This window comes from Plenodomus lingam (genome assembly GCF_022343315.1).
Source record: "Plenodomus lingam strain CAN1 chromosome Unknown contig_23, whole genome shotgun sequence".
Lineage (NCBI taxonomy): Eukaryota > Fungi > Ascomycota > Dothideomycetes > Pleosporales > Leptosphaeriaceae > Plenodomus > Plenodomus lingam.
The window spans coordinates 469,363-490,228 of record NW_027093940.1 but is presented as its reverse complement, the minus strand read 5'-3'; the positions used below and the strand labels follow the sequence as shown (position 1 = coordinate 490,228).

At 52.3% G+C, this 20,866-nt stretch overlaps 9 protein-coding genes across 9 annotated transcripts; 6 read left to right on the top strand and 3 right to left on the bottom strand.

Annotated features, from left to right (window-relative positions):
- Window positions 1-253: 253 nt before the first annotated feature.
- Window positions 254-1,123, top strand: IAQ61_005876 (uncharacterized protein; the record flags this gene model as incomplete). Its single annotated transcript, XM_003836075.2, has 1 exon — window positions 254-1,123. The coding sequence occupies one exon, from the start codon at window positions 254-256 to the stop codon at window positions 1,121-1,123; it is 870 nt and encodes a 289-aa protein (XP_003836123.2).
- A 250-nt stretch (window positions 1,124-1,373) lies between these two features.
- Window positions 1,374-2,786, bottom strand: IAQ61_005875 (uncharacterized protein; the record flags this gene model as incomplete). The annotated part of the gene is made up of 1 exon (XM_003836076.1): window positions 1,374-2,786. The coding sequence occupies one exon, from the start codon at window positions 2,784-2,786 to the stop codon at window positions 1,374-1,376; it is 1,413 nt and encodes a 470-aa protein (XP_003836124.1).
- A 654-nt stretch (window positions 2,787-3,440) lies between these two features.
- IAQ61_005874 (uncharacterized protein) lies at window positions 3,441-3,813 on the top strand (the record flags this gene model as incomplete). Its single annotated transcript, XM_066096969.1, has 2 exons — window positions 3,441-3,465; window positions 3,554-3,813. The coding sequence occupies 2 exons, from the start codon at window positions 3,441-3,443 to the stop codon at window positions 3,811-3,813; spliced, it is 285 nt and encodes a 94-aa protein (XP_065952961.1).
- Window positions 3,814-4,238: 425 nt separating this feature from the next.
- Window positions 4,239-5,722, top strand: IAQ61_005873 (uncharacterized protein; the record flags this gene model as incomplete). Its single annotated transcript, XM_066096968.1, has 3 exons — window positions 4,239-4,340; window positions 4,394-4,527; window positions 4,623-5,722. The coding sequence occupies 3 exons, from the start codon at window positions 4,239-4,241 to the stop codon at window positions 5,131-5,133; spliced, it is 747 nt and encodes a 248-aa protein (XP_065952960.1). The 3' UTR covers window positions 5,134-5,722.
- A 1,150-nt stretch (window positions 5,723-6,872) lies between these two features.
- IAQ61_005872 (uncharacterized protein) lies at window positions 6,873-9,283 on the bottom strand (the record flags this gene model as incomplete). The annotated part of the gene is made up of 2 exons (XM_003836078.2): window positions 6,873-8,972; window positions 9,077-9,283. 2 exons carry the CDS (start codon window positions 9,281-9,283, stop codon window positions 6,873-6,875), a joined length of 2,307 nt encoding a protein of 768 aa, XP_003836126.2.
- Window positions 9,284-12,314: 3,031 nt separating this feature from the next.
- On the top strand, window positions 12,315-12,647 carry IAQ61_005871 (uncharacterized protein; the record flags this gene model as incomplete). The annotated part of the gene is made up of 1 exon (XM_066096967.1): window positions 12,315-12,647. The coding sequence occupies one exon, from the start codon at window positions 12,315-12,317 to the stop codon at window positions 12,645-12,647; it is 333 nt and encodes a 110-aa protein (XP_065952959.1).
- Window positions 12,648-12,890: 243 nt separating this feature from the next.
- On the bottom strand, window positions 12,891-13,841 carry IAQ61_005870 (uncharacterized protein; the record flags this gene model as incomplete). Its single annotated transcript, XM_003836081.1, has 5 exons — window positions 12,891-13,384; window positions 13,437-13,546; window positions 13,609-13,651; window positions 13,715-13,719; window positions 13,768-13,841. 5 exons carry the CDS (start codon window positions 13,839-13,841, stop codon window positions 12,891-12,893), a joined length of 726 nt encoding a protein of 241 aa, XP_003836129.1.
- Window positions 13,842-14,124: 283 nt separating this feature from the next.
- Window positions 14,125-16,449, top strand: IAQ61_005869 (uncharacterized protein). Its single transcript, XM_003836082.2, has 5 exons — window positions 14,125-14,350; window positions 14,403-14,497; window positions 14,546-14,815; window positions 14,867-16,271; window positions 16,359-16,449. Exons 1-4 carry the CDS (start codon window positions 14,338-14,340, stop codon window positions 16,100-16,102), a joined length of 1,614 nt encoding a protein of 537 aa, XP_003836130.1. The 5' UTR covers window positions 14,125-14,337; the 3' UTR covers window positions 16,103-16,271; window positions 16,359-16,449.
- Window positions 16,450-16,667: 218 nt separating this feature from the next.
- Window positions 16,668-19,578, top strand: IAQ61_005868 (uncharacterized protein). Its single transcript, XM_003836083.2, has 4 exons — window positions 16,668-16,835; window positions 16,892-16,999; window positions 17,053-17,348; window positions 17,398-19,578. Exons 1-4 carry the CDS (start codon window positions 16,683-16,685, stop codon window positions 18,593-18,595), a joined length of 1,755 nt encoding a protein of 584 aa, XP_003836131.1. The 5' UTR covers window positions 16,668-16,682; the 3' UTR covers window positions 18,596-19,578.
- Window positions 19,579-20,866: the final 1,288 nt, after the last annotated feature.

The following is a 20,866-nucleotide window of genomic DNA, read 5'->3' as shown; positions in this document are numbered from 1 at the left end:
ACTAGGAGTAGAGAATATCAATGCTTGACACAAGACTGGCGACACGAAAATGGCAACAACAATCATGATAGTGATGACGAGAAAGTATACCGGTATGTAGTAAAGAGGAAAGGAAAGGACACTACGCCCATCACAAAGCCTCGAATCATGACAGGAGCGATACACCACCACTACTGCTGCCACTGCTACCGTACTACTACCACTACCACATCTCCATCGATTTGCCGTACATACACAGTAGGCGCTAGGTCACATGGCGCCCACTTACCTCGAAAACCTCGCTGCCTTCACCACCTTCCTCGCCGCCTACACCCACACGCTCCTCTACCTGCGCACCCTCTATCCCCGCACCTCCTTCGTTCAGACGCGCTTCCACAACACCTCCGTCTACCAATCGCGCCATCCCTCTGTCTGCGAGTGGATACGCGACGCCATTACCGCCGTACGTGAGGAGCTCCTCCAAGGCACCGTCGCTCGTATAGCCATTGTCATCTTCAGCTATGGCGGTCACGGAAACAAGACGGGCAGCGCCAAGATCATGGAGCGCTACCTGTTTGATGTAGGCAGTTTCCCTGTCGTGGACAAGAACGAGCGCAACATGGAGATTGAGTGGGGCTATCCCTCTTCCGACGCCGACCATTCACCGAACGAGGAAGGCGAGAGTGCGAGACCGACGAGGAAAGAGAAACTCCTGGACGCAGACACCCATGTCGATCTGTCCGAGCAGTTTCGTGCTGCTCTGCTGAGCCTCACTACGAGGACGGCGCAGCTTGCACCTCTGCCCTCGCATTGCTCCTTTAACATCAGCATGGAACTCAAAGACGAGACTCACATTGATCCTCCGATTGGACATCCTCAGGCTTGGATACCAGTGCAACCGAGTTTGCAAAAGACCGGACGGAAAGCAGCCAGCCGTGATCCCAACGACGACGAGGTGATCGAGCGGCGCAAGCGGGGTGGTGAACCCGAAGGAAGTGACCTTGGAGGTGTCAAGGTTACGCCTATACGAAGCGTCGAAGCAGGCGTCTTCAGGTTCGAGACATGGGTGGAGGAAGGGAAAGCAAAATTCGAAGGGCAAGGCGACGACAGTACAAAGACAAGTTTCGCGAGCCCAAGTTTTTGAATACGCATGTCGCAGCACCAGGGTCATGTAATAAAGGATGGGTGATGCAGAGATACCCAACAAGAGTTCAAGTACCGTTACCGGCAATCTAGCTATGTTCCAAACATGCATAGGCATTCCAGGTTGATTCCCGTGCTTGATAACCCAGTGAAAAGTAGCACCTTGCTTTGCGAAGAGCACAATAATCTTCCCTATTAAGGAAAACCAAGTATCTATAATCATATTCATCTACAGTTCCTGGTCACTCCAACTACATTGGATAGCCAGAATCCCAATCAGCTTGCATAAGACCGCACTCAAGACTCGGCTGCTCAATCTCCGAAGCAGGCGTCGATGCTGCCGTCCCGTGTCCCGATCCCGATCCTGAGCCTGATCCTGCAGAATAAACGCTTGAACTACGTGAATCCACCAGTGACAACGAATTCGAGGTTGAACTCGAGGGCATGGGTGAAAGTGCGTAGATGGACTCGTAATCCGGGGCAAATTCCTTTGACGGCTCTCGTGGCCGGTACAGAGGCAGTGGTTCAACTTCATGGATTTCTTCCGACGAGAGAGGTAAATTGTCACGGGAAATGCGAGGGAGAATCTCGAGTGGTGTGCTGGACCGGATGGTGAATTGTTGACTACCGTATTTGATTCCTATGGACACGTTCATGGCGTATCGTCGAGTGATGGTATAGGTTTTGAAGGTAGGTACACACTCGTTATCGTCGATCAAGCGGAAGTTGGACGTCAGTCTTTTCATTTCGTTGAAGGGAAGACGTTGGTTGATGTTCGTCCGGGCTATGCAACTGACGTGTTTCGATACGACGTCCTCCGGTAGCGTCAGGCTATGGCCGCACATGACTGTTGAAAAGGTGGATATAGTGACGTGTAGAGAGTCCAATATACACTCTCTTCGAGCCTTATTGGTTGGATCCCGTGTGTTCCTCAAGCAGATTGATAGTGGAATGTGTTGACCTGGGGCAATCGACTCGGTGTACGAGAAGCATGGAACGATCCGAGGGCTCTTGTTTGATAGACGGAGAGACAACGCTTTGCTCGTTGGGGATTTCGGGTCGTTCTTCTCTTTCGCAGGCTTCCATTGCTGGCCATATAGTACAGTAGACATGACATTGGCGTCCCGTGGTTCGTCGATATCTGATCTCGGATGATACCGTAGCACATGTTTGCATCTCTTGGTGTCTTTTGATCCGCTGATAACCACTTTGGCTTGTACAAAGTATGATATTTGAGCCGTACCACCCGGGACACTGGTCTTAAGATGGAAAGACGGCGGTAAAACATGCGGTTCCCTGAGATAGTTTGCGCCGTGGGTTAGTCGCTTGAAGTGTTGTTCGGTCAACTGGGGGAATCTAAATTCGAAAGGCCATGAGTGCTTCTTCGGACCAAGAGTGAGGTTGCTGAAAAATTCTTTTTCGCGGTTGAACAGTCGTATCTTTTCTTCGAATTCTTGTCTTCTTGTCCCGTCATTAGTGTTACCACTTGTGTGAGACGGCCGTGTCGTCTTTGTGACGCTATTGCCTGAAAATATGAGCTTGAGGGTCTCAATGTGCACCTCTTTATCAACCAGCAAGAAGACTCTTCCTGTGATCTTGTCACCCTTTCGATAGACCTTGTCACTGTCTCCATCCACAACAATCCGTAAAGCTGGTGCTGCCATGTTGTCTGGGGAAGCGGGCGATGGAGCAACAATGCAGGGACCGAGCTAGGTATAAGGAACGACGAGTAGTCTTGATACATTCGCCCATATGCCAGGTACACGGGTTAGGGTCCTGATCCGCTATGGGAGAATATTTACCGAGTAGAAGACTGCGCCAAGAGAGTCAAGATGTACTAGGCATGCCACTTGGGCTGAGACGACGGAAGATGACAGGGCCAACCACTCAAGAGAAGAGGCTGAGTGCATGGCCCTAGTATGACTTACCACAATGGATATGTGAAGAGTGCCAGCGTGAGCGACATATGCAGGCCAAGGATATATCAGAGAGCCAACTGAGTGAATTCAGCGCTGCAGGCTGTATCGATACCTATAACTTTTCCCACCCATCTTTATTGTGGAAACAATAGCGACGACAGCGACTCAAACTTTGTTTCCGCTTCTCGGACAGTGATCGAGAAGAAAAGAATGAGTAAGTTGAGCCTTTTGTTCTTTCGCACGAGCAAGTGGAATGCAGCCAAGGCCCAAGGAGGCGTGGGATTCTTGGCTCGTGGCCTGGATCCAAGCCACACTGATACCCCAGGTTCACCCCGCTCTTTGATGAGGGTGGACGGTTGACCACGATGAAGGTTATGGAACCAGATTCGTCCACATGCCATGGATCCTAGGGCACTAGCACTTGGTACATCCCATTGAGACACCGCTATAGAGTGTACCGGTACGAGCCACGCGGTCGCTAAGGAAGAAGCTGCTACAAAAGCTGAACTAAGCTGGAGAGGGTATCCGCACAAGAGTTCGCTCCGAACATGAGTTGGTTTCTAGGAAAGCTTGGCTGTCGTCCAAGAAATTCTGCACGGACCGACTCGCCAGATATTCCGAGAGATGTGGAGGTGAGGGGGGCCTCGGGACGGCTTACTTGCCTGTACAGGCTCACCAGCTGGGAACGAAGAATACGGTAAGTCGTCACATAGAGCATGTCTACCATTCGAGGAATAAATTCAATCAATTGATGAGGTACTGGAGGCGTTGAGGAAGGTCTTCAGTTGTTCCGGAAAGTGGAGGCTTGATCGTGTGTTAGGTGCCAGAGACTTGCTATCGATAAGACGGACATGGGCGAGTCAGGATCGATGAACAGCCAACCTGGCTTGTACTGACAAAGTTTGTACAGCCAGATTAAAGGAAAGAATTGTCTTGAACTCATAGCAGTATACCTTTTTAATCATGTACATTGTGTAAGGCCTAGGCGAAATGGCGACAAACCGGTGACAGTGCAGCCGAAAAGCGGCAGAATGCCAGAATCTTGAATCGCGCTCAGACGTCCAACGCGTGCTCGCGCGTCAGGCGCGCTAGTCAACGACAACTCCCAAATGTTCAACCACTAGTCGCAACCGCATACAAGATTGAATCCCTCCCGACACGGTCTATGAGAGCCATCTTCTCACCCCAAACCGCGCAATGCCTCCCCGAAAGAGCAACGTCTCTACTGCCGCGACGGAACCGAGCCCTGTGCCCAAGGCTGCATCAAAAGCCAGAGATGATGATGGTCTAGGTGTAGAAGTAGAGCGCCGATTATACTTCAAGCCATGGGTGCACTCCGCTAATTATTGCAGGATCTGAACCTGCCCAAGTCTATAGTACAGCGTCTGGCCAAAGGTGTCCTCCCTCCAAACACACAAATACAAAAAGATGCACTGCTTGCCATGTCCAAAAGCGCAACCGTCTTCGTCAGCTACATTACATCCTGGTATGCGCCTCCCCCACCCACACACACTCTCTCTCTGTGTGTAACGAACACGACGCCACTACACAGAGCGCAAGCTAAAGCCCACACCTTAACAGCGCCATAGAACACGCCGAGCAAAACGGCAAGAAGACAGTCAACCCCAAGGACGTCTTCGACGCAATGACGGAGCTAGAATTCGACTTCTTCCTGCCGCGCCTCGAAGCCGAAGTCACAAAGTTCACATCAATACAGGCGGACAAGCGGAATACCTATCGTAAAAAGGTACGCGAGGAGAAAAAGGCGGCAACGACGACGACAACCACAACGACTTCTTCGTCCACATCGGCTGGCCTATCGACGATAAACGGCAATGCGGCTGATGCAGGAGGCGACAGTCCGCCTGCGGCAAAGAGGGCAAGGCGGTCAAGTGGGGATGCAGAGGGCCAAGGGTCTGGGACCGAGGACGAGGCCGATAACGATGAGACTGTGGATGTGGAGGATGAAGAGGTCGAGGACGACGAGATTGAAGAGGAAATCGTGGACGAGGGTCTCACGGAAGATCCGCTCGAAGAGCGTGAAGACAAGGATGAGGATGACGACATGGCCGATGGCGATGAAAGCGACTGAGCTATTTTGCATTTGCGCGCCGGGAGTAGGAATTTACAGCGACTTGCATGGCCTACTGAGTAGACTCGGTTAGTATTGGACAATTGGGCAGCCTAGTCCATTTTCCATTTCTCAAAACACTGCATAATTTGGGAAACGAGGCATGCATCATATCATCACAGTAGGGAATCCAAATCCTCTCCTTCCCTATCTAGCTCAGCATCAAAAGCATAGCCCATACTCCCAAGCACACATACAATCCCAGCCATCAAAAGCACTAAAACGCAAATCCCAACAACTTGCTCCTCCAGCCCAAACTAGAAAATCTCAAAATTTCACCCAAACACATCAACATGTCCTTCCCTAGCATAATCCCATACTACATCTTACCTCTTCCTTGACACACACGCACACATGATTGTTGGCAGTTAAACACTATCCCTAAGCAAGCACATGCCTCTAAACCCCTTGCCCTTTATATACAAACCTCTCACTACCCCAAACCATCGCCCGCCAACACGCCAGTCATTCTCCCCATCTCAACACATGACACATGCACCTCCACCCCCTATCCAGGGCCAAACAGAACCAAAAGACATCATCATCATCATCATCATCACATTACCCTAACAACCCAAAAATAAACCCTCCCACCCTGAAAAACCAAATTGATAGTAAACAAACACCCATCCCCTCCCCACCAGCAGTCCATCCACCAAAATTTCGTTTCTGTATACGACAGAGGATCAATTATATAGATAAGATAGATGAACAAAAAAAAATCCCTCTACACAGATCCCTAAGAAAACCCAAAGGAGAAAAACGAGGCAGAGAGACAGACTAGCGGGCGGAAAGGGAATCACCATCTTCCCGAACCTAGAAGAAGAAAGCGGTGCAAACAAGGACTTTTACAGCCATGCAAGAAACCAAAAAAAAAGAAATCATTTCAAAATCATCACATGGGAATAACGCGAGGAAAAAAAAAGGGCCGTTGCTTCGGACAAAGTTACACGAGTATAACAATATGCATGTGGCCCCCGCTTCCGCCCCCCTACGTTTCATATCTCTGTAATCTCCATCTTCATCTCCATGTTGTTACAACCCAGTCCGTGGAACTTTCCCCGTGGGTCAGGTACACGGACAAGTACAGTACAGTACGTACGCAAGCCATATCCAACAACGACCGCTCTCGGGAGCCGAATCCGAATGCCATCCTATCCAAGCGGCTCGACACAAGCGCAAAATGCGTAGCAAACATTCAAATCGCCCCATACATCCGAAGCCATTGGCCCAAATCGGGCCAGCTTGGGTCCCAGAGTGGGGCTGAGGAAAGAATGGTAAGCAAAAAACAAAACCCCCCCCCAAAAAAATCAAAAATCAAAAAATCAAATGCACCGTTTGAAAAAATGGCGTTTCGTAAAAGCCGTGCGGTTCCTGTGATACCCCAGAATAGCCCGAGATTTTTTACTCCAGATCGACAAGAAAACAAAACAAAAAAACATCAACAAGGGGACAAAATCAACGCCCATGCCCAAGACCTGTGTGAGTTACAAAAAATCATAAAAAAAGCAACAGGAAGAGAAGATCAAGGGGCTCGGGGTTATTAAGATTAATCGGCGTTGAACACGCTGCTGCTGCAACGCCTTGGTGAGCAGGGGAATAAGCAAGGAAAAAAAATGCACGATGAGTATACTGTATGCTCATCATAAAAATTGGCAACCCAAGGATATTCATGTGTGCCAGCACTGGCATATATTCCGTCACTGGATCCGGAAGTCGCCAGGCCCCTGGTTGGCGAAGATGTAACTCTTATTCTGAGGCTCCGTTGCCCGCCTTAGCATGTGGCCGTTCGGGTCATTGCCTTGTGGAGGGGCGTATTCGTGGACGAGGAAGTCTGGTACTGATGAGACTGGCGGTGCGAAAGGGATGCCATGGTGAATGCTGTTGAGCGAAATGTCCTTGTAGTCGTCGTAGTTCAAGTTGCTCCCTTGAAAGCACTGCGCGCTGAGGTCCTCGGCTTCGGGCTGTGCGTCATCGGGCAGTGAAGGCCGGCGGAAGTGTGACGGCTTAGGTTGTTGGATGGTCAAATCTGTGGTCGAATGAAATCCAGTACGCGTCTGTAGCTGTTGTGTATACACGCTACGGGGGAAATTCTGTTGTGTAGCAGGTGCCGACTGCGGTGGCGTATCTCGATAGAGCGCATCATTGGCGAATCGTGATTGAAGATCCAACGACGGCGCCGGTGGAGAGGTGGTCTTGGCAATCACATTGCCCGCCTGATCCGAGGACCAGTTCGTGTGCAGGCTCTCCGGACTGTTGTGTTCCGGCATCACCGAGTGCGGCCTGATTACAGTACTGCCCTGCCAGTAGTTGCCAAAATCTTGGGGAGTCAGTGGAGTTGGGGGTGCCAAACTTCCGCTATTGGCGACGGTGACCGTGGTGGAGGAAGAGAAAGTCCTTGCAAACTTGGGAGAAGCGGCCGCCTCTGAAAAGCTTGCGGCCAGGGGCGACCGCTGTGCCGAGCTAGGCTGCGACTTGTGGACACGACCTCCATGATTGCCGAAGCCACCGGAACGGATACGTCGTAAGGTCTGGTCATTGCTTCCGCCTGGTGACGGCATGGAAGCAGAAAAGGATGCACTCCTCATTGCATTGGAATTCAACGCCACAGGCCGCTTCTGTCTGCGCGCAGCAATACTCGAAGACTGATTGGATTGCATGAGATCGTCTGGTGTGCCGTTGCGAATATGTACGGCATCCATGTTGTTCGCTAGATTGCTAGTCGACGAGCTCCGTCGTGTGTAAGCATCGTTGTTAAAGGGTACGGAAAGATCGAAGTCGGCAGGCGTTGCACTGATTTGACGAGAGTGACTTTGATCAGGCGAAGTCATGATGGCATGTGCGGACGTGTTTGAGTGTTGGTAGAAGTTGGGCTGCGTGAATACGGGAGGGGTTGCCTCGTTCCAAAAGGATAGGGCTTGGTCTGATGCTGTATAGGATGTGGTAAAGGGATCTTCGCTCTCCTCCTCACATGGTTTCGCTTGGCCCATCTGGGGTTGGTCGGTCCAGCCTGAGTAAAGCGAGGTGACGGAGGCTACGGAAGGAGGAGGGGGGTCATTAGGCGATTGAGTCGTGACGATTGATTGTGCACCCGAGAAGGGTGATGCATCCGAGGATTGCGAGCCTGTGCTATGCTGCAGGTCTGCCGAGTGGGAGGGGTTGGCGTCAGCGCCTGTGATGGAAGAGTAGTCGACGCTAAAATCGGCAAAGTTTGTGAACTCGGGATGTGAGGGTGCAAAATCATGCGAGGCCTGTGCAGGTACAGAAAAGTCAAGATCGGCTGGGTAGGACTGCGAGATTCCTGTGGTGTCATAGGGAAACCCGTGGTTTTGGGGGTCCATGGGCATGCCCGTATTCTGCAGGTAAGCTCCGTTGGTGGCAGCCATGATGGAATGCATGACAGCGTTGGGGTGGTAGGCCGCAGACTGGTTGGCTTCTGGGATCGAGCGAAGGGCGTGCTGCATATCATACTGCTGCTGTTGCTGCAACGAAATTTGGGAGGTCAGCTCTAGTGCGGATGGACCCTGACCATTCTGGGCAGGGTGCATGGCAGTGCTCATATCCGTGTTCATAGGGTAAAAATCTTGATGAGGGTACATTTGGGCCTGCTGTGACTGTTGCTGTTGGGGTTGATGTTGATGCGGCTGCGGCTGCGGCTGCTGCTCAAGCTGTGGCTCATAATGGCCAGCCATGACGGGCCCCCTAGGTTGCGGAAAGGACATATTCATGTTCATGGTAAAATGATTCATCATCTTCTTGCGGTCCTGCTTGACCTTGGCTCTGCGGTTCTGGAACCAATTCTACAGCCGCGTCAGCGTCATGGGACGTTGTGAACAGAAAGGCAGGTAGCCGTAGAAACGAGGGTGTAGCTGTGGGTTGGCAAGCAGCGACGAGAGAGACTCACATTGATCTTGTCCAGCGGGACGCCGAGCTTGACGGCAAACTCCTTCTTGACATTGGTGCTCGGCTTGTGCTGCTGCTGGAAGTGGTGCTCGAGGACATCGTGCTGGTCCTTGGTGAGACGGGGCTTCACATCATTGCCAGGCGGTTTCTGGGTGGTGGACGAAGAAGAGGCAGGCAGTGGCGCCGAGTTGGAGTCGGAGGGGTCCATGGTGGTTGAGGCGCCCGCAGGCCAGACGGCAGAGCACGAAGGGTGGCGGTTCGAGCGAGTGGAGAGGAAAGCGAGCAGGAGCGAGGGTCTCGCAAGTGCGTCACTCACGGGGAGCGCGAGGAGGAAGTGGTTTGCGAGCCGCAGTCGCAGTGCTCTGTCGCCGGCGAGGCACCGTGGGGGAAGAGGGCGATGATAGGGTGTGTTGTCGGGCGCGGAAGCACGGGATAGACCGAAGTGAGGGCGTGCGCTCACTGGGATATTGCAGCGGGTTGGGTGGATTCGTAAGTAGCTGGAGGGCGTTTAGGCGGGGACTGGCGGGTAGCGAGCGACAACGACGACGACGGCGAGAAGAACGATGGGCATCACAGGGTTTTAAACGAAGGTGTTCAGCGCGACGGAGACGCTGGGTGCTGGCAACCGGTGGGCATAGGGCACGGAACGAACGTGGGCGAAGACGGGAAAGGACTTTGTGAAGTGGATGGATGATGGAAGGGTGGGTGAGGGAGAGGGTAGTGGATGGACTGGACGCACTGGACGCACTGGACGCTTTGGATGCAGTCGACGGCGCTGGCCTGCTGCTACTAAAGTGTTGGCGTGCTGGCCTGCCTGCCTGCCTGCCTGCCTGCCTGCCTGGCTGGCTGGCTGGCTGGCTGGGGGGCTTGCGGCAGACTTGGACTGGCACCCCATCCATCCACACCCATCCACCCCCCAATCCCACCCCCCATCCATCATCCCTCATCAGTCAGGAGTTAGGCTGCTAAGCCACTTCCCCCCCTCCCCTCCCCTCCCCTCTCCTCTCTCCCCTCCCGGTCCCCTCCCAGGTTCGCCCCCCTCTCTCTCTCTCTCTGGCCCCCTCGCCCCTCCTTATCCTCATCCTCATCCTCTCCCCCGTCTCCGTCTCCGTCCCCGTTCCGCCATGTGCACACTGCACAGGGCACCGATACCAGCACCAGCACCAGCTGCACTCAGCACACCTGGGCTCGCATGGGGGGACATGGGGTTGGGAGGGGACGGGTTGGGATGGATGGATGGGTTGTTGGGTTGGGTTGGGATACCGGTACAGGCCCGTCCGCATCACAAAAATAAACTTGCATTGTTCGTGACACTGGCCGTCTGGTATGCTCTGCGCCAGCCTACACCCACACCACACTTACCAACACACCCACCCCCATACCCACCTTATACACACACACGCACGTGTCGCGCTCCTCTCTAGTCTACTCCATCAAGCCATGGCCGCAGTGCTCCTGTATGCACTGTACCTAGCTGCCCTACAGTAGGACTCTCGAATCGGGCTGTAGGCTGTAGGCTGTAGGCACGGCCCCTAGGTACTGACTGTACCTATCGTACGGTGTGCCTTGGACTCGGAGTACATACATAGTACATACAGTACGTGGACTGGTCTGATTCCACCCGCCCACCTACCTACTACAGTACCACTTACATACTTGTACATACCCTACCTACAGTAGTCCCAGCTATCTACCTACCCACCATAAAACGGCAGCATGTGCACTTGGCGCTCGAACGTCCGAGGCTTTCTGATGCCAGCGCTGGCTCACTGCTGCTGCTGCAGCTACCTACTCTACTCTAGTTACAGGTGCTGTTGTCACCCTCTGTACCTAGTACCATACACAGTACACTTGCTATCCATTGGTCCACAAGGGGAGAGCAGGGGAGGGGGAGGGTCGAAAGGGTCATGCTGCACCGTGCCGCTCATTGGCCTGTCGGCGAGGCGAGCGGCTGATCCGCTCGCGGGAGCTTGCCTTGTTGGCGGCCAGCCTGTCCCCACTGAATTCCCCTCTCTCGCTCCCCCCCCCCCCCACCCTTGCCCCTTGCCCCTCGTCCCTCCCCCCTCCCATCCCCAAAACACCAAACCCCCCCCCCCCCCCAAATCGGCCATCATCAGTTACAGTAACCGTCCCCGGGAAGATGTGCACATGGAGACCGGTGGGAGTTGCTGCAGCTTGGGCCATGCGCTCGGAGAATACTTTGTTTGCCAGACCAAACATTGTCGTGGTCCACTAATTGTGGGCGTAAAACACCCTCGGTAGATAGGCTTTGCCATGGTGCTAAACTACTACCGTGCACACAGTAGCCTCTCATCCACCCCCCCCCATCATCACGGTCTGTACCTACTGTACCTACACAGTACCTACAACAGCCGCTGCCTGTCCTGCCCGCGCTGTAGTCGGCCAGACTGCATGGCCCGAGGGTCTTCAACGTGGAAGAACATGGCGCTGGCGTTTCGAACCCTTTCACTCTCCTCCGGAAAGCACCCTCCCCCCTCCCCCCTCCCACCTCCCCCCTTTTTGCCATGGAACCATCCTCACTCGCGCAGCGCTATGTTGCCAAACACCACGTCAACAACGCGCTGTTCTTGCATGCCGCATCGGCACACCTTCGCTTCTTTGCTGCCGCCCTCGTGCCCCTCTCACGACTCGCCGAGAGAAGACCTGGCTGGGTACCCGCTTCTGATATTGGACGGGCCTCGTGCGACCACAGTTTCCTCTCGGCCTACGCAAGAACAGACTGCCCTCGATAGCCCGCGCATACCATGGCACGCCTTGGTCCCCTCTGCTCGACGTACCTTGCAGCATCCCCACTAGAAAGAGTGCTCGCTGCTGCAACCCAGGAAACTCAGTTATCCCCTGGAGTAGCTCCAGTTGCAACCTTCGTCTCTCTAGTCGGCTAGTCGGCTAGAGTAGGTAGGTACACAACCACTGCCGCCAGCGTAGCCTGATGGTGGAGTTGCCAGTTAGCGTAGCGAGCTCCCCCAACCTTCGAGCAAAGAGCAGTAGGTAAACTCAATTCTGTGGGCTGCTCGCAAGGATGGGAAACCTCTGTTCAAACAAAGCTGGCCTCGGGGCTCTGCCGAACCTGCGATTCAGTGAATCAATGCTACAAATCCCATGGATGCATAAACCTATGATTCGTTTTTGGTGTCGCACCACAGCACCCGCTTCCTGCAAGCAGTAAGCGTCCGACGGCCTCCCCGTACTGACGTACGCACTCTTTAATTGCTACACGCATGGTTCTCCTACAAGACAATTGCGCCGTAGCTTTGTCTCTTGGTCCGATTATGGCTGCAACGCGATACACCGTGCGCTTCCAGGGTAGGTACCGGTTCCTAAACTGGGAGGACATGAGTAAGGCTGCAAGAACGGCACATGAAATCTCGAATTACACCGTGCCGTGGGGCTGTGCAGCAGGAGGACGGCTTTTCGGTCAAGCTATGATGTACATAGTACTCCGTACCTGGATAGACTCACACACTGCACCGTGTAGGTTTCCTGTCCAAGGTCAAGAAGAAATGTCCAAGTTTCCCGCCATCAAAGCACTCTATCCAACCAAGTTCGTCTGACTGGCGTGGAAGGATTCACGCATCATGCACCACTGTCCAGAAAGATCTCGTACCTATCTGCGCCGTGGGGGAGGCAGAAAGCGAGACGCGGGATTTTCAAGATGCTTGTGATGGATATATAGGCCGCATTATCATAAGCGAGACCCGGGACTCTGCAAATGCTTGTACAAATAGATGGTCTATATTACCAAGAGCGAGCTAGAGGTCTGCAGTATGTACAATGTACATGTACACTACAGCCCTCTATCCCTCGTACGCGTTCACAATCTCAAGTTCGCCTTCGCCTGTTGATTGGTTCCACGACTTGAGCGTAACGCTCTCCATGTCTTTGACAATAAAATCAGCGCCAGCCTCTTGTAGCTGCTCGATCTTGTGCGTCGTCCAAAGCGCAACTACCGTAAACCCTGCAGCCTTTCCCGATCGGACACCAGCAGGCGCGTCTTCAAAGACTACAATTGAAGGATCCTGCTGATCCAGAGCTAATTTCGCCTTGCCCAGTTGATAGCAGGTCGGGTCCGGTTTACCGTTTGGCACGTCTTCTGCGGTGACGAGATTCTTCGGGTGTGCTAGCTGCATGACGTTGAGCCAGCCGTTTACCAGAGGTCGCGTGCCTGAAGTGACGATCGCCCATGGAACAGCCTCTTGCTCGAGCTTGTCCAGGATCGCGCGGGACCCTGGTATCTCGATTGCGTCCTGGCCAAATTCCTTTGGAATCAATCCTTCTGCGTGCGAAATGTCTGCAAAATGTTAGGGACGAGGCATTCTACACATGATCTGGGAAGCATTTACATTCCCAGTTTGCAAGTTTGGGTTCGTAGATCTGGAGTACGTCGATGGATCTTCGGCCGTGCGAGGTCTCGAGGATCACGTTGGGGTCAACGCCGATCTCTCTTCCTATCCTGGCATATCAAACTTAATCTTGGTACACTTGGGAATTCCGATATCCTTTGCTACTACTCACTTGTGCCAATGCTTTACGACTGCCTCAGTGGAATCAATAATGGCTGGAAAAAGGGCCATGATGTCAGCCCACAGTCCTTTTGAGTTTCAGCATTGGGGAGCTGTACTGCCGCTATGATTGTCAGTCTTGAGAGGTTCATGTTGCCCGCACAGCGCTTACTCCATATCGAATAGCAAGCCATTGTATTTGATGGTCTGCGCAGGCGCGCGGAACAAGGGCGCGTGATGTATCATGACGTGCAATATCGATAGGGAAAGATGCCTTCTTCCAACGTTTGCAAGTCTTGCTCAATGTTGCGAGGTGATGGGCAACCCTGTGAAGCTGAACTGAGCAAGTCTTTAAACACGGTGAGAAGGGAAGAAATATTTCCAGCCAAAACGGGCATCCCGGTCCCGGAGCCGTGATGATACAGCCAATCACAGCTTGAGCCTTTGCTAATACTTGTAATGGTCGGAATCGAGTTCTATGGAGCAACCAACGATAGGTTTTTTGTCAAAATTGCAGCATGTATTATTTGTCTATAAGCACATGAGTCCTCGCTCATGCAGTGTAACCGTGCTTCTCGCAATGTTGAGCGTCTTTGTGCCATCGCCATCGCACCGTGCGGGCCATCTGATCTGCCGCGGCACACCGCCCTAGATAAAAAGACCCCTGTCAAAATCTTGGGCAGAATTTCGAAATTTCGAACACCAAGTCGACAACCAATTCACCCAACTCCGTCATACCACAATGAAGATTGGCAGTGAGTATCAAATACTTTGAATCCCGTCGCAAAGTACTGATAACATCTATAGAGCCAAAGTCAAAGCGCGTGCCCGTGCGGCTGCGCCATAAGATTGAGAAGGCCTCTGCGGCCAAACAACGCAAGGCGAAGAAGATTGCGAAGAAGGTACGGCGCACATATCGTGTACCGAATCGTAGGCTTACCGCTGATTAGAACCCGGAATGGCGATCGAAAACGAAGAAGGATCCCGGCATCCCCAACCTCTTTCCATACAAGGACAAGATCTTAGCCGAAGTTGAAGAACAGCGGAGGAAGAAGGAGGAAGAAAAGGCGCGCCTGAAGGAGCTGGCTAGACAACAAAGATCGGGAGGCACAGAAACAGCGGGCGCTATGGATGACGAAGACTCGGATTTTGAGGCATTCGACGCTGAAGGTGACGAGCTTCTCGCTGACGACAGCGAAGATGAGGATTCTATGCAAGTGGTGAGTTTCGATCGGCGCATCTTTATGTATGCTGCGTCTGACCCATTCTAGGACTGCTCCAGCTCGAACCCTATGGCTGCTCTGCTAGCTTCCGCAAAAGCACGAGCCGCAGAGTTTGATCAGAGTAATGATGCAGATGCCATGGACGACGACGACTCCGGGGAAGAGTCCGATCAAGAGGGTGCTGCACATGTTCGCAAAGACACATCAAGAAAGCAATTCGACAAGGTGTATAAGCAAGTTGTCGACTCCGCAGATGTTGTGTTATATGTCCTAGACGCCCGAGATCCAACTGGAACGCGTTCAAAAGAGGTGGAACAAGCTGTCATGGCGGCAGACCACTCAAGTAAACGCTTGATCTTCATACTCAACAAGATCGATCTAGTGCCACCGCCCGTCTTGAGAGCCTGGCTTGTTCATCTACGCCGGTCGTTCCCGACGTTGCCTCTACGCGCCTCAAAATCTGCAGCGAATGCGAAAACTTTTGAACACAAGGATCTTACTATCAAGGGAACCTCCGAGACACTCTTCAAAGCACTCAAGACATTTGCAGAGTCTCGGCAGCTGAAGCGCTCAGTAAAGGTTGGCATCATCGGATACCCCAATGTTGGCAAATCATCCGTTATCAATGCCTTGAGCCAGAGAATGGGGGGCAAGGCTGCTGGATGCCCAACAGGCGCTGAAGCCGGTGTTACTACCAGCTTGCGTGAAGTCAAACTTGACAACAAGTTGAAGCTGATCGATTCGCCTGGTATCGTCTTCCCCAACGCCACGGAAGGATCCAAGGAAAGCAAGATACTGCAGAAAGCGCGTCTAATCCTTTTGAACGCTGTTCCACCAAAGGAGATTGATGACCCTGTGCCCGCTGTCAATCTGTTACTGAAGAGGCTGTCATCATCCGAAGAACTTTTCACAAAGCTCATGAACGTGTATGATCTGCCTCCTCTTCACGGTGTTGGCAGCGACAGGACCACCGACTTCCTGGTTCAAGTTGCGAGGAAGAGGGGACGGCTTGGGAGGGGAGGTGTGCCGAACCTCCACGCCGCAGCTCAGACCGTTATCAACGACTGGAGAGATGGTCGTATCACAGGATGGACCAGCCCACCAAAGTACGATGCCACCGCAGTCCCAGCTCTGGATAAGAACAAGACTGCCCCTGCCATCAAGGGTGGCCTCGTAGGAGATCAGAAGGAGATTGTCAAGGAATGGGCTGCAGAGTTCAAGCTCGAGGGTCTTTGGGGCGATGAGCCAAAGGAAGCAGAGGCCTCAGAGGCAATGGAGATGTGAACATGAGATTCAAGATGGCATGCAAGCAAGAAGGGATACTCATTTGGCGTTTGTGCTAGGATCACAACTAGCATCTGTTATTCAAAGACAACATGGAGTTTTGTGGACAACAAATGTGATAGCAGTGATGGATCGGATTGGATCACTCTCCTCCCGAACTTGAAAAGTGGTATGTCATGCACTTTTATTCAGGTGTGGTAAATTGCATGCCTTTCCATGTGCCGCTAACTATTTACGATTTTCTTCCTACATGTAGGGTATACTGTACCAGCATCCATCCTCCATACAGTAGAGCTTCGCTCCAATTAAAACTTGAAAAAAACTTCTCCTCTTCATCTGACCGTACCTGGCCGCACAGAAAAAGGTTGCGATATCGGGCCGTGTTTTGATGGCCAGTCTTGTTCCTGCAATGAGAGGGCCGATGCGGGGTGATTCTTACACGTAGTGGTTCTGCCCCACTGCGGTTTGCATCGGCTGTTTCCCCAGCTTCGTCACTGTCAAGGTTTGGAGGTCAGACTACATAATAAAGCTCCTAGCCATTCACAAAAGTCGCATTCATTTTACCCCACGAATACCCAACATGGTCCCTTCAAAAAGCCTTCGACCTCTGCGCTCCGCCACCAAGACGCTCAACTCGCTCCCTGTCGCTTACGCAGGTGCTCAGGTAGCATCGAGAAGATATGCAGGTTCAATTGCGAACTTCAAGCTCCCCACAATCAACAATGAGCCAAATGTATGCTTGATCAAAGTGGTCTTGTTTCGGAGAAGATGACTGACCTCTGTGATTAGCAACACTACGCGAAAGGCTCGGTCGATAGGCAGAGGCTGCAAGAAGCAATTGCAAGACTGAAGAAGCAAGGCCCGGTCCAGGTACCGCTCGCAGTCGGCGGAGAATACGTATGGCCTACCCATTCTCAGAGACAAGATTGGCTTTCCTAATACCGTGACAGATCAACAACTCCTCCATCCTCACACAACATAACCCCTCGTCGCACGCAGACGTTGTTGCCAAGTACTCCAATGCAAGCAAGGCAGACGTAAAGAAGGCGATAGATTCGGCATTGGCAGCCAAGCCAGCATGGGAAGCGTTGCCATTTGCTGAACGCGCTGCTGTATTCTTGAAGGCCGCCGATCTGGTTTCCACCAAATACCGGTACGAGATCATGGCTGCGACTATGGTGGGCCAGGGCAAGAATGCTTGGCAAGCTGAGATTGACGCAGCGGCCGAGTTGTGCGATTTCTTGAGGTAACCTTGGAATTTGACATGGCAAGAGGGTATTGTTGACATCTTCCAGATTCAATGTCAAATACGCCGAGGAAACATACGGAATCCAACCAACACACAACTCTCCAGGAGTGTGGAACCGCGTCGAATACCGCCCATTGGAGGGCTTCGTATACGCCGTGTCTCCCTTCAACTTCACGGCAATTGGCGGCAATCTTCCTGCTGCACCAGCCCTCATGGGTAACGTTGTTGTCTGGAAGCCATCTCCTGCTGCTATTACCTCCAACTGGCTTCTTTACCAGATCCTCATTGAAGCTGGACTGCCACCGAACGTAGTCCAATGGGTTCCTGGTGATGCCGTTGAAGTGACCCAAGAAGTTCTTTCTCACAGACAATTTGCCGCACTCCACTACACGGGAAGCACAGCAGTTTTTAGATCTTTGTACGGCAAGATTGCTGGTGGTGTCGCGGAGGGCAAATACCAGAGCTACCCACGCATCGTTGGCGAGACTGGTGGCAAGAACTTCCATCTCATCCACAAAGATGCCGATATTCACAACGCAGCTATTCAGACCGTCCGGGGTGCCTTTGAGTATCAGGGGCAAAAGTGCAGCGCTTGCTCCCGTCTATACGTACCAAAATCCGTCTGGCCCGAGTTCAAGGAAATTCTCGTCAAGGAAGTCGAAGCCCTCAAGATTGGCGAGCCATCTGACTTTTCCAACTTCATCGGCCCCGTCATCCACGAAGCTTCCTTCAAAAAGCTTTCCGGTGTCATCGATGAGGCCAAGAACGACTCGGAGTTGAAGCTCATTGTTGGCGGCAAGCACGACAGCAGCAAGGGCTACTTCATCCACCCCACAATTTACGAGACTACGAACCCCAACCACCCTCTCCTGTCTCGCGAGCTCTTCGGGCCCATCCTCGTTGCTTATGTATACGACGACGCCGCACCCGACGCCTTCACAAAGATTATCAAGCAAATTGACGAGACTTCCGAATACGCCTTGACTGGTGCCGTCTTCGCCAAAGACCGCGAGACGATCAAATACGCATCGGATAAGCTCCGCAACACTGCCGGCAACTTCTACATCAATTGCAAGAGCACAGGCGCCGTGGTTGGACAACAACCCTTTGGTGGCTCACGCGCAAGTGGTACCAACGACAAGGCTGGAAGCGCAAACCTGTTGGCTCGCTTTGTAAACATGAGGTCGATCAAGGAGGAGTTTTTGCCTACAGAAAAGGTTGCATATCCCAGTAACGAGGTGTAAAAGAGGGAGGAGGAGCTTTTTTTCTTCTTGGTTACGATATGGTCATGACTTCTTTTCTCGTTACCTTGGTCAGGAATCAGCAGGCACATGGGCGTTACACACCGGCGTACTCGGCACCATGTAAATGATTGTAAATGGCGAAATTTAAAAGTCCAAATATGCAATGGAAATTTCCAGCACAGGAAAAAGGAAAATTGCATTATTCCTAACCTTTTAAAGTTTGGAGATTATTAAAAATTACCATGATAAGCTAAACTCATCTCTCTCACCAACAAAACCTTTCCTCAATCCGCCCCAGTAACACAAGTAAAAACCCATAGCAACAGCATGAGAACCACCGCCCTTGCTTTCGCTTGCATTTGCCTGCTTTGCTTCTTAGCTATGTAAAACCCGTAAAACCGAAGAAAAAATTGTCGAACCCCTGTAACCCCCGTTTCTAGCGCCGGATAAAGAAAAAAGGAAATTACCTATATAGCGTTCACACTCAGCAAGCGCTGACATACCATAACCTAGGTCCTACCGTACCGGTACTGTACCTACTACTTCCCCACGGCTGCAATTGCAATTGCAACATCTCCCAACATTCGTATTACCATGGCCTGGCTACCGTACTATGTAGGCAGGTGGGTAAAACACAATGAAAATGATTTCGCATCCTTGCAATGCCGTTGTAGCAGTAAAATTGCTAATTCTGCCTGACACCGTACTGCGGGCGGGGTCGCAGGTCCCACCCGAATCCCCGTTTCTAGAGCGTGAATCGTGCGGATATGGATCACATGTATTATATCTACAGTACAGGTACGGTAAGCATGAGGCCAGGACCCACTTTGGTTTGGGCGAGTTGCGGCGGCTGACGGCGCGCGGTTTTGCTTGGGTTTTTTTTTGGGGGGGGGAGTGGGTGGGTGCGTTGGGCGTTGGATACTTGGGCTTGGACTTGGGAGTGTTGTGTGTGTGTGGCTTATAGGTGCGGCGGGAAGGCGGGCGCATGGCAATCTTGGAAAGGCTTGTTGGGTTTCTTGGGGGGGTGTTGGGGGCTTGGCGGCTAGGGATGGTGGTTGGGGGGTTTGAGGTGGGATGGGTTGGAGTTTGGCATGTTGTTTTGGTTTTGGGGCTCGTGGGGAGTGTTTGGGATGGGTGTAATGGGTGTGAAGGTGGTTGTTAGGTTTGGGCGTTATAGGGAGGTGGATTTGTATTCATGGTTGTCTAGGGCGGCTACGGCCTACGTACTGTACTGTATAGTACAGGTACTGTATAGTACAGGTACTGTATAGTACAGGTGCTAATGGAGGCCCGATTACAAAAGTTCAACAATATGGCGTGGTGGTGGCGTGGTGGTTTAGGAACGCGTAGGCTCCAACACACTACTAAACACCAAGGCGGATGTAACAGTCCACAAAGGCGTATCTGTATGTATATGGTGCGAGTTCTCACACCGTATGTTGACTTCGGCAGTGGTACCGGTATTGCTTTCCCATCCGATACAGTGACATTTACGCATGAGAGATAGGCCGTCTGCAAGAAAACACCAAAGCTTGGGACGTTTCAGTGGAGATGATGTTGAGCCATATCATTCTCGACAGTCATGGCCATGATTTCCCAGCTTCTGGGGCCCTGTGACCCTCTATGTGGGTGCTCAGTAATGATTATTAGATTAACCAGTGCTTACTGCGAGTCTTTTGTACTCCTTCAGCAGACCTAGACTGTCCATGCCAGTACCGTAAAGTCCGCGTCCGATCCTCCGCCTGACTGACTGGAGGTGGATTCACTTGGATTGGGAAGACTCTTCCAAGGACGTTATCTATTCACAGATATGCCTCGGCAGCTCGGTACTTCCGCTTTTGGGCATAGCGACCGTACCGTACCGTACACGGTATGACGCACAGAGTCCGATCTGCCACCGGGGACAATGCAGGACGGGCACGACGGAAGCCCAGACAGAAAGGAAAATTGGATCTCGGTTTCATGCAGAATCTTTGTCTGCCGATTCGCTTTTGCAGACGCCACAGCCTCGTGCTTTGCATCTAGTGCGGTATGGCGGGCGTTGGGATCTCGGCCGAGGTTTTAGTCTTGGATCATAGTGTCATCACACGCTCTGGCCTGGTTGCGACAGCAAAAAGCTTTTTTTGCTAGTAATAGTGTGATCGCAACGGAAATAAGAGGAGATACCCAAAGATTGTGAGCGCTTTGCCACCTGTGTGTAACCTCTGTCTGACGCTTGCCTGGTGTGATGTGGCTCTTTATATGGGGCGTGTCCCCCGCCGCTTGATGATT

Bases quoted from the DNA above. Each gene is read 5' to 3' on its own strand.
- IAQ61_005869 (XM_003836082.2), top strand. The intron at 14,498-14,545 runs GTACGGCGCACA...ACCGCTGATTAG, and splicing joins CGAAGAAGATTGCGAAGAAG to AACCCGGAATGGCGATCGAA. The intron at 14,816-14,866 runs GTGAGTTTCGAT...GACCCATTCTAG, and splicing joins ATGAGGATTCTATGCAAGTG to GACTGCTCCAGCTCGAACCC.
- IAQ61_005868 (XM_003836083.2), top strand. From the start codon at position 16,683: ATGGTCCCTTCAAAAAGCCTTCGACCTCTGCGCTCCGCCACCAAGACG. The intron at 16,836-16,891 runs GTATGCTTGATC...CTCTGTGATTAG, and splicing joins CAATCAACAATGAGCCAAAT to CAACACTACGCGAAAGGCTC. The intron at 17,349-17,397 runs GTAACCTTGGAA...GACATCTTCCAG, and splicing joins GAGTTGTGCGATTTCTTGAG to ATTCAATGTCAAATACGCCG.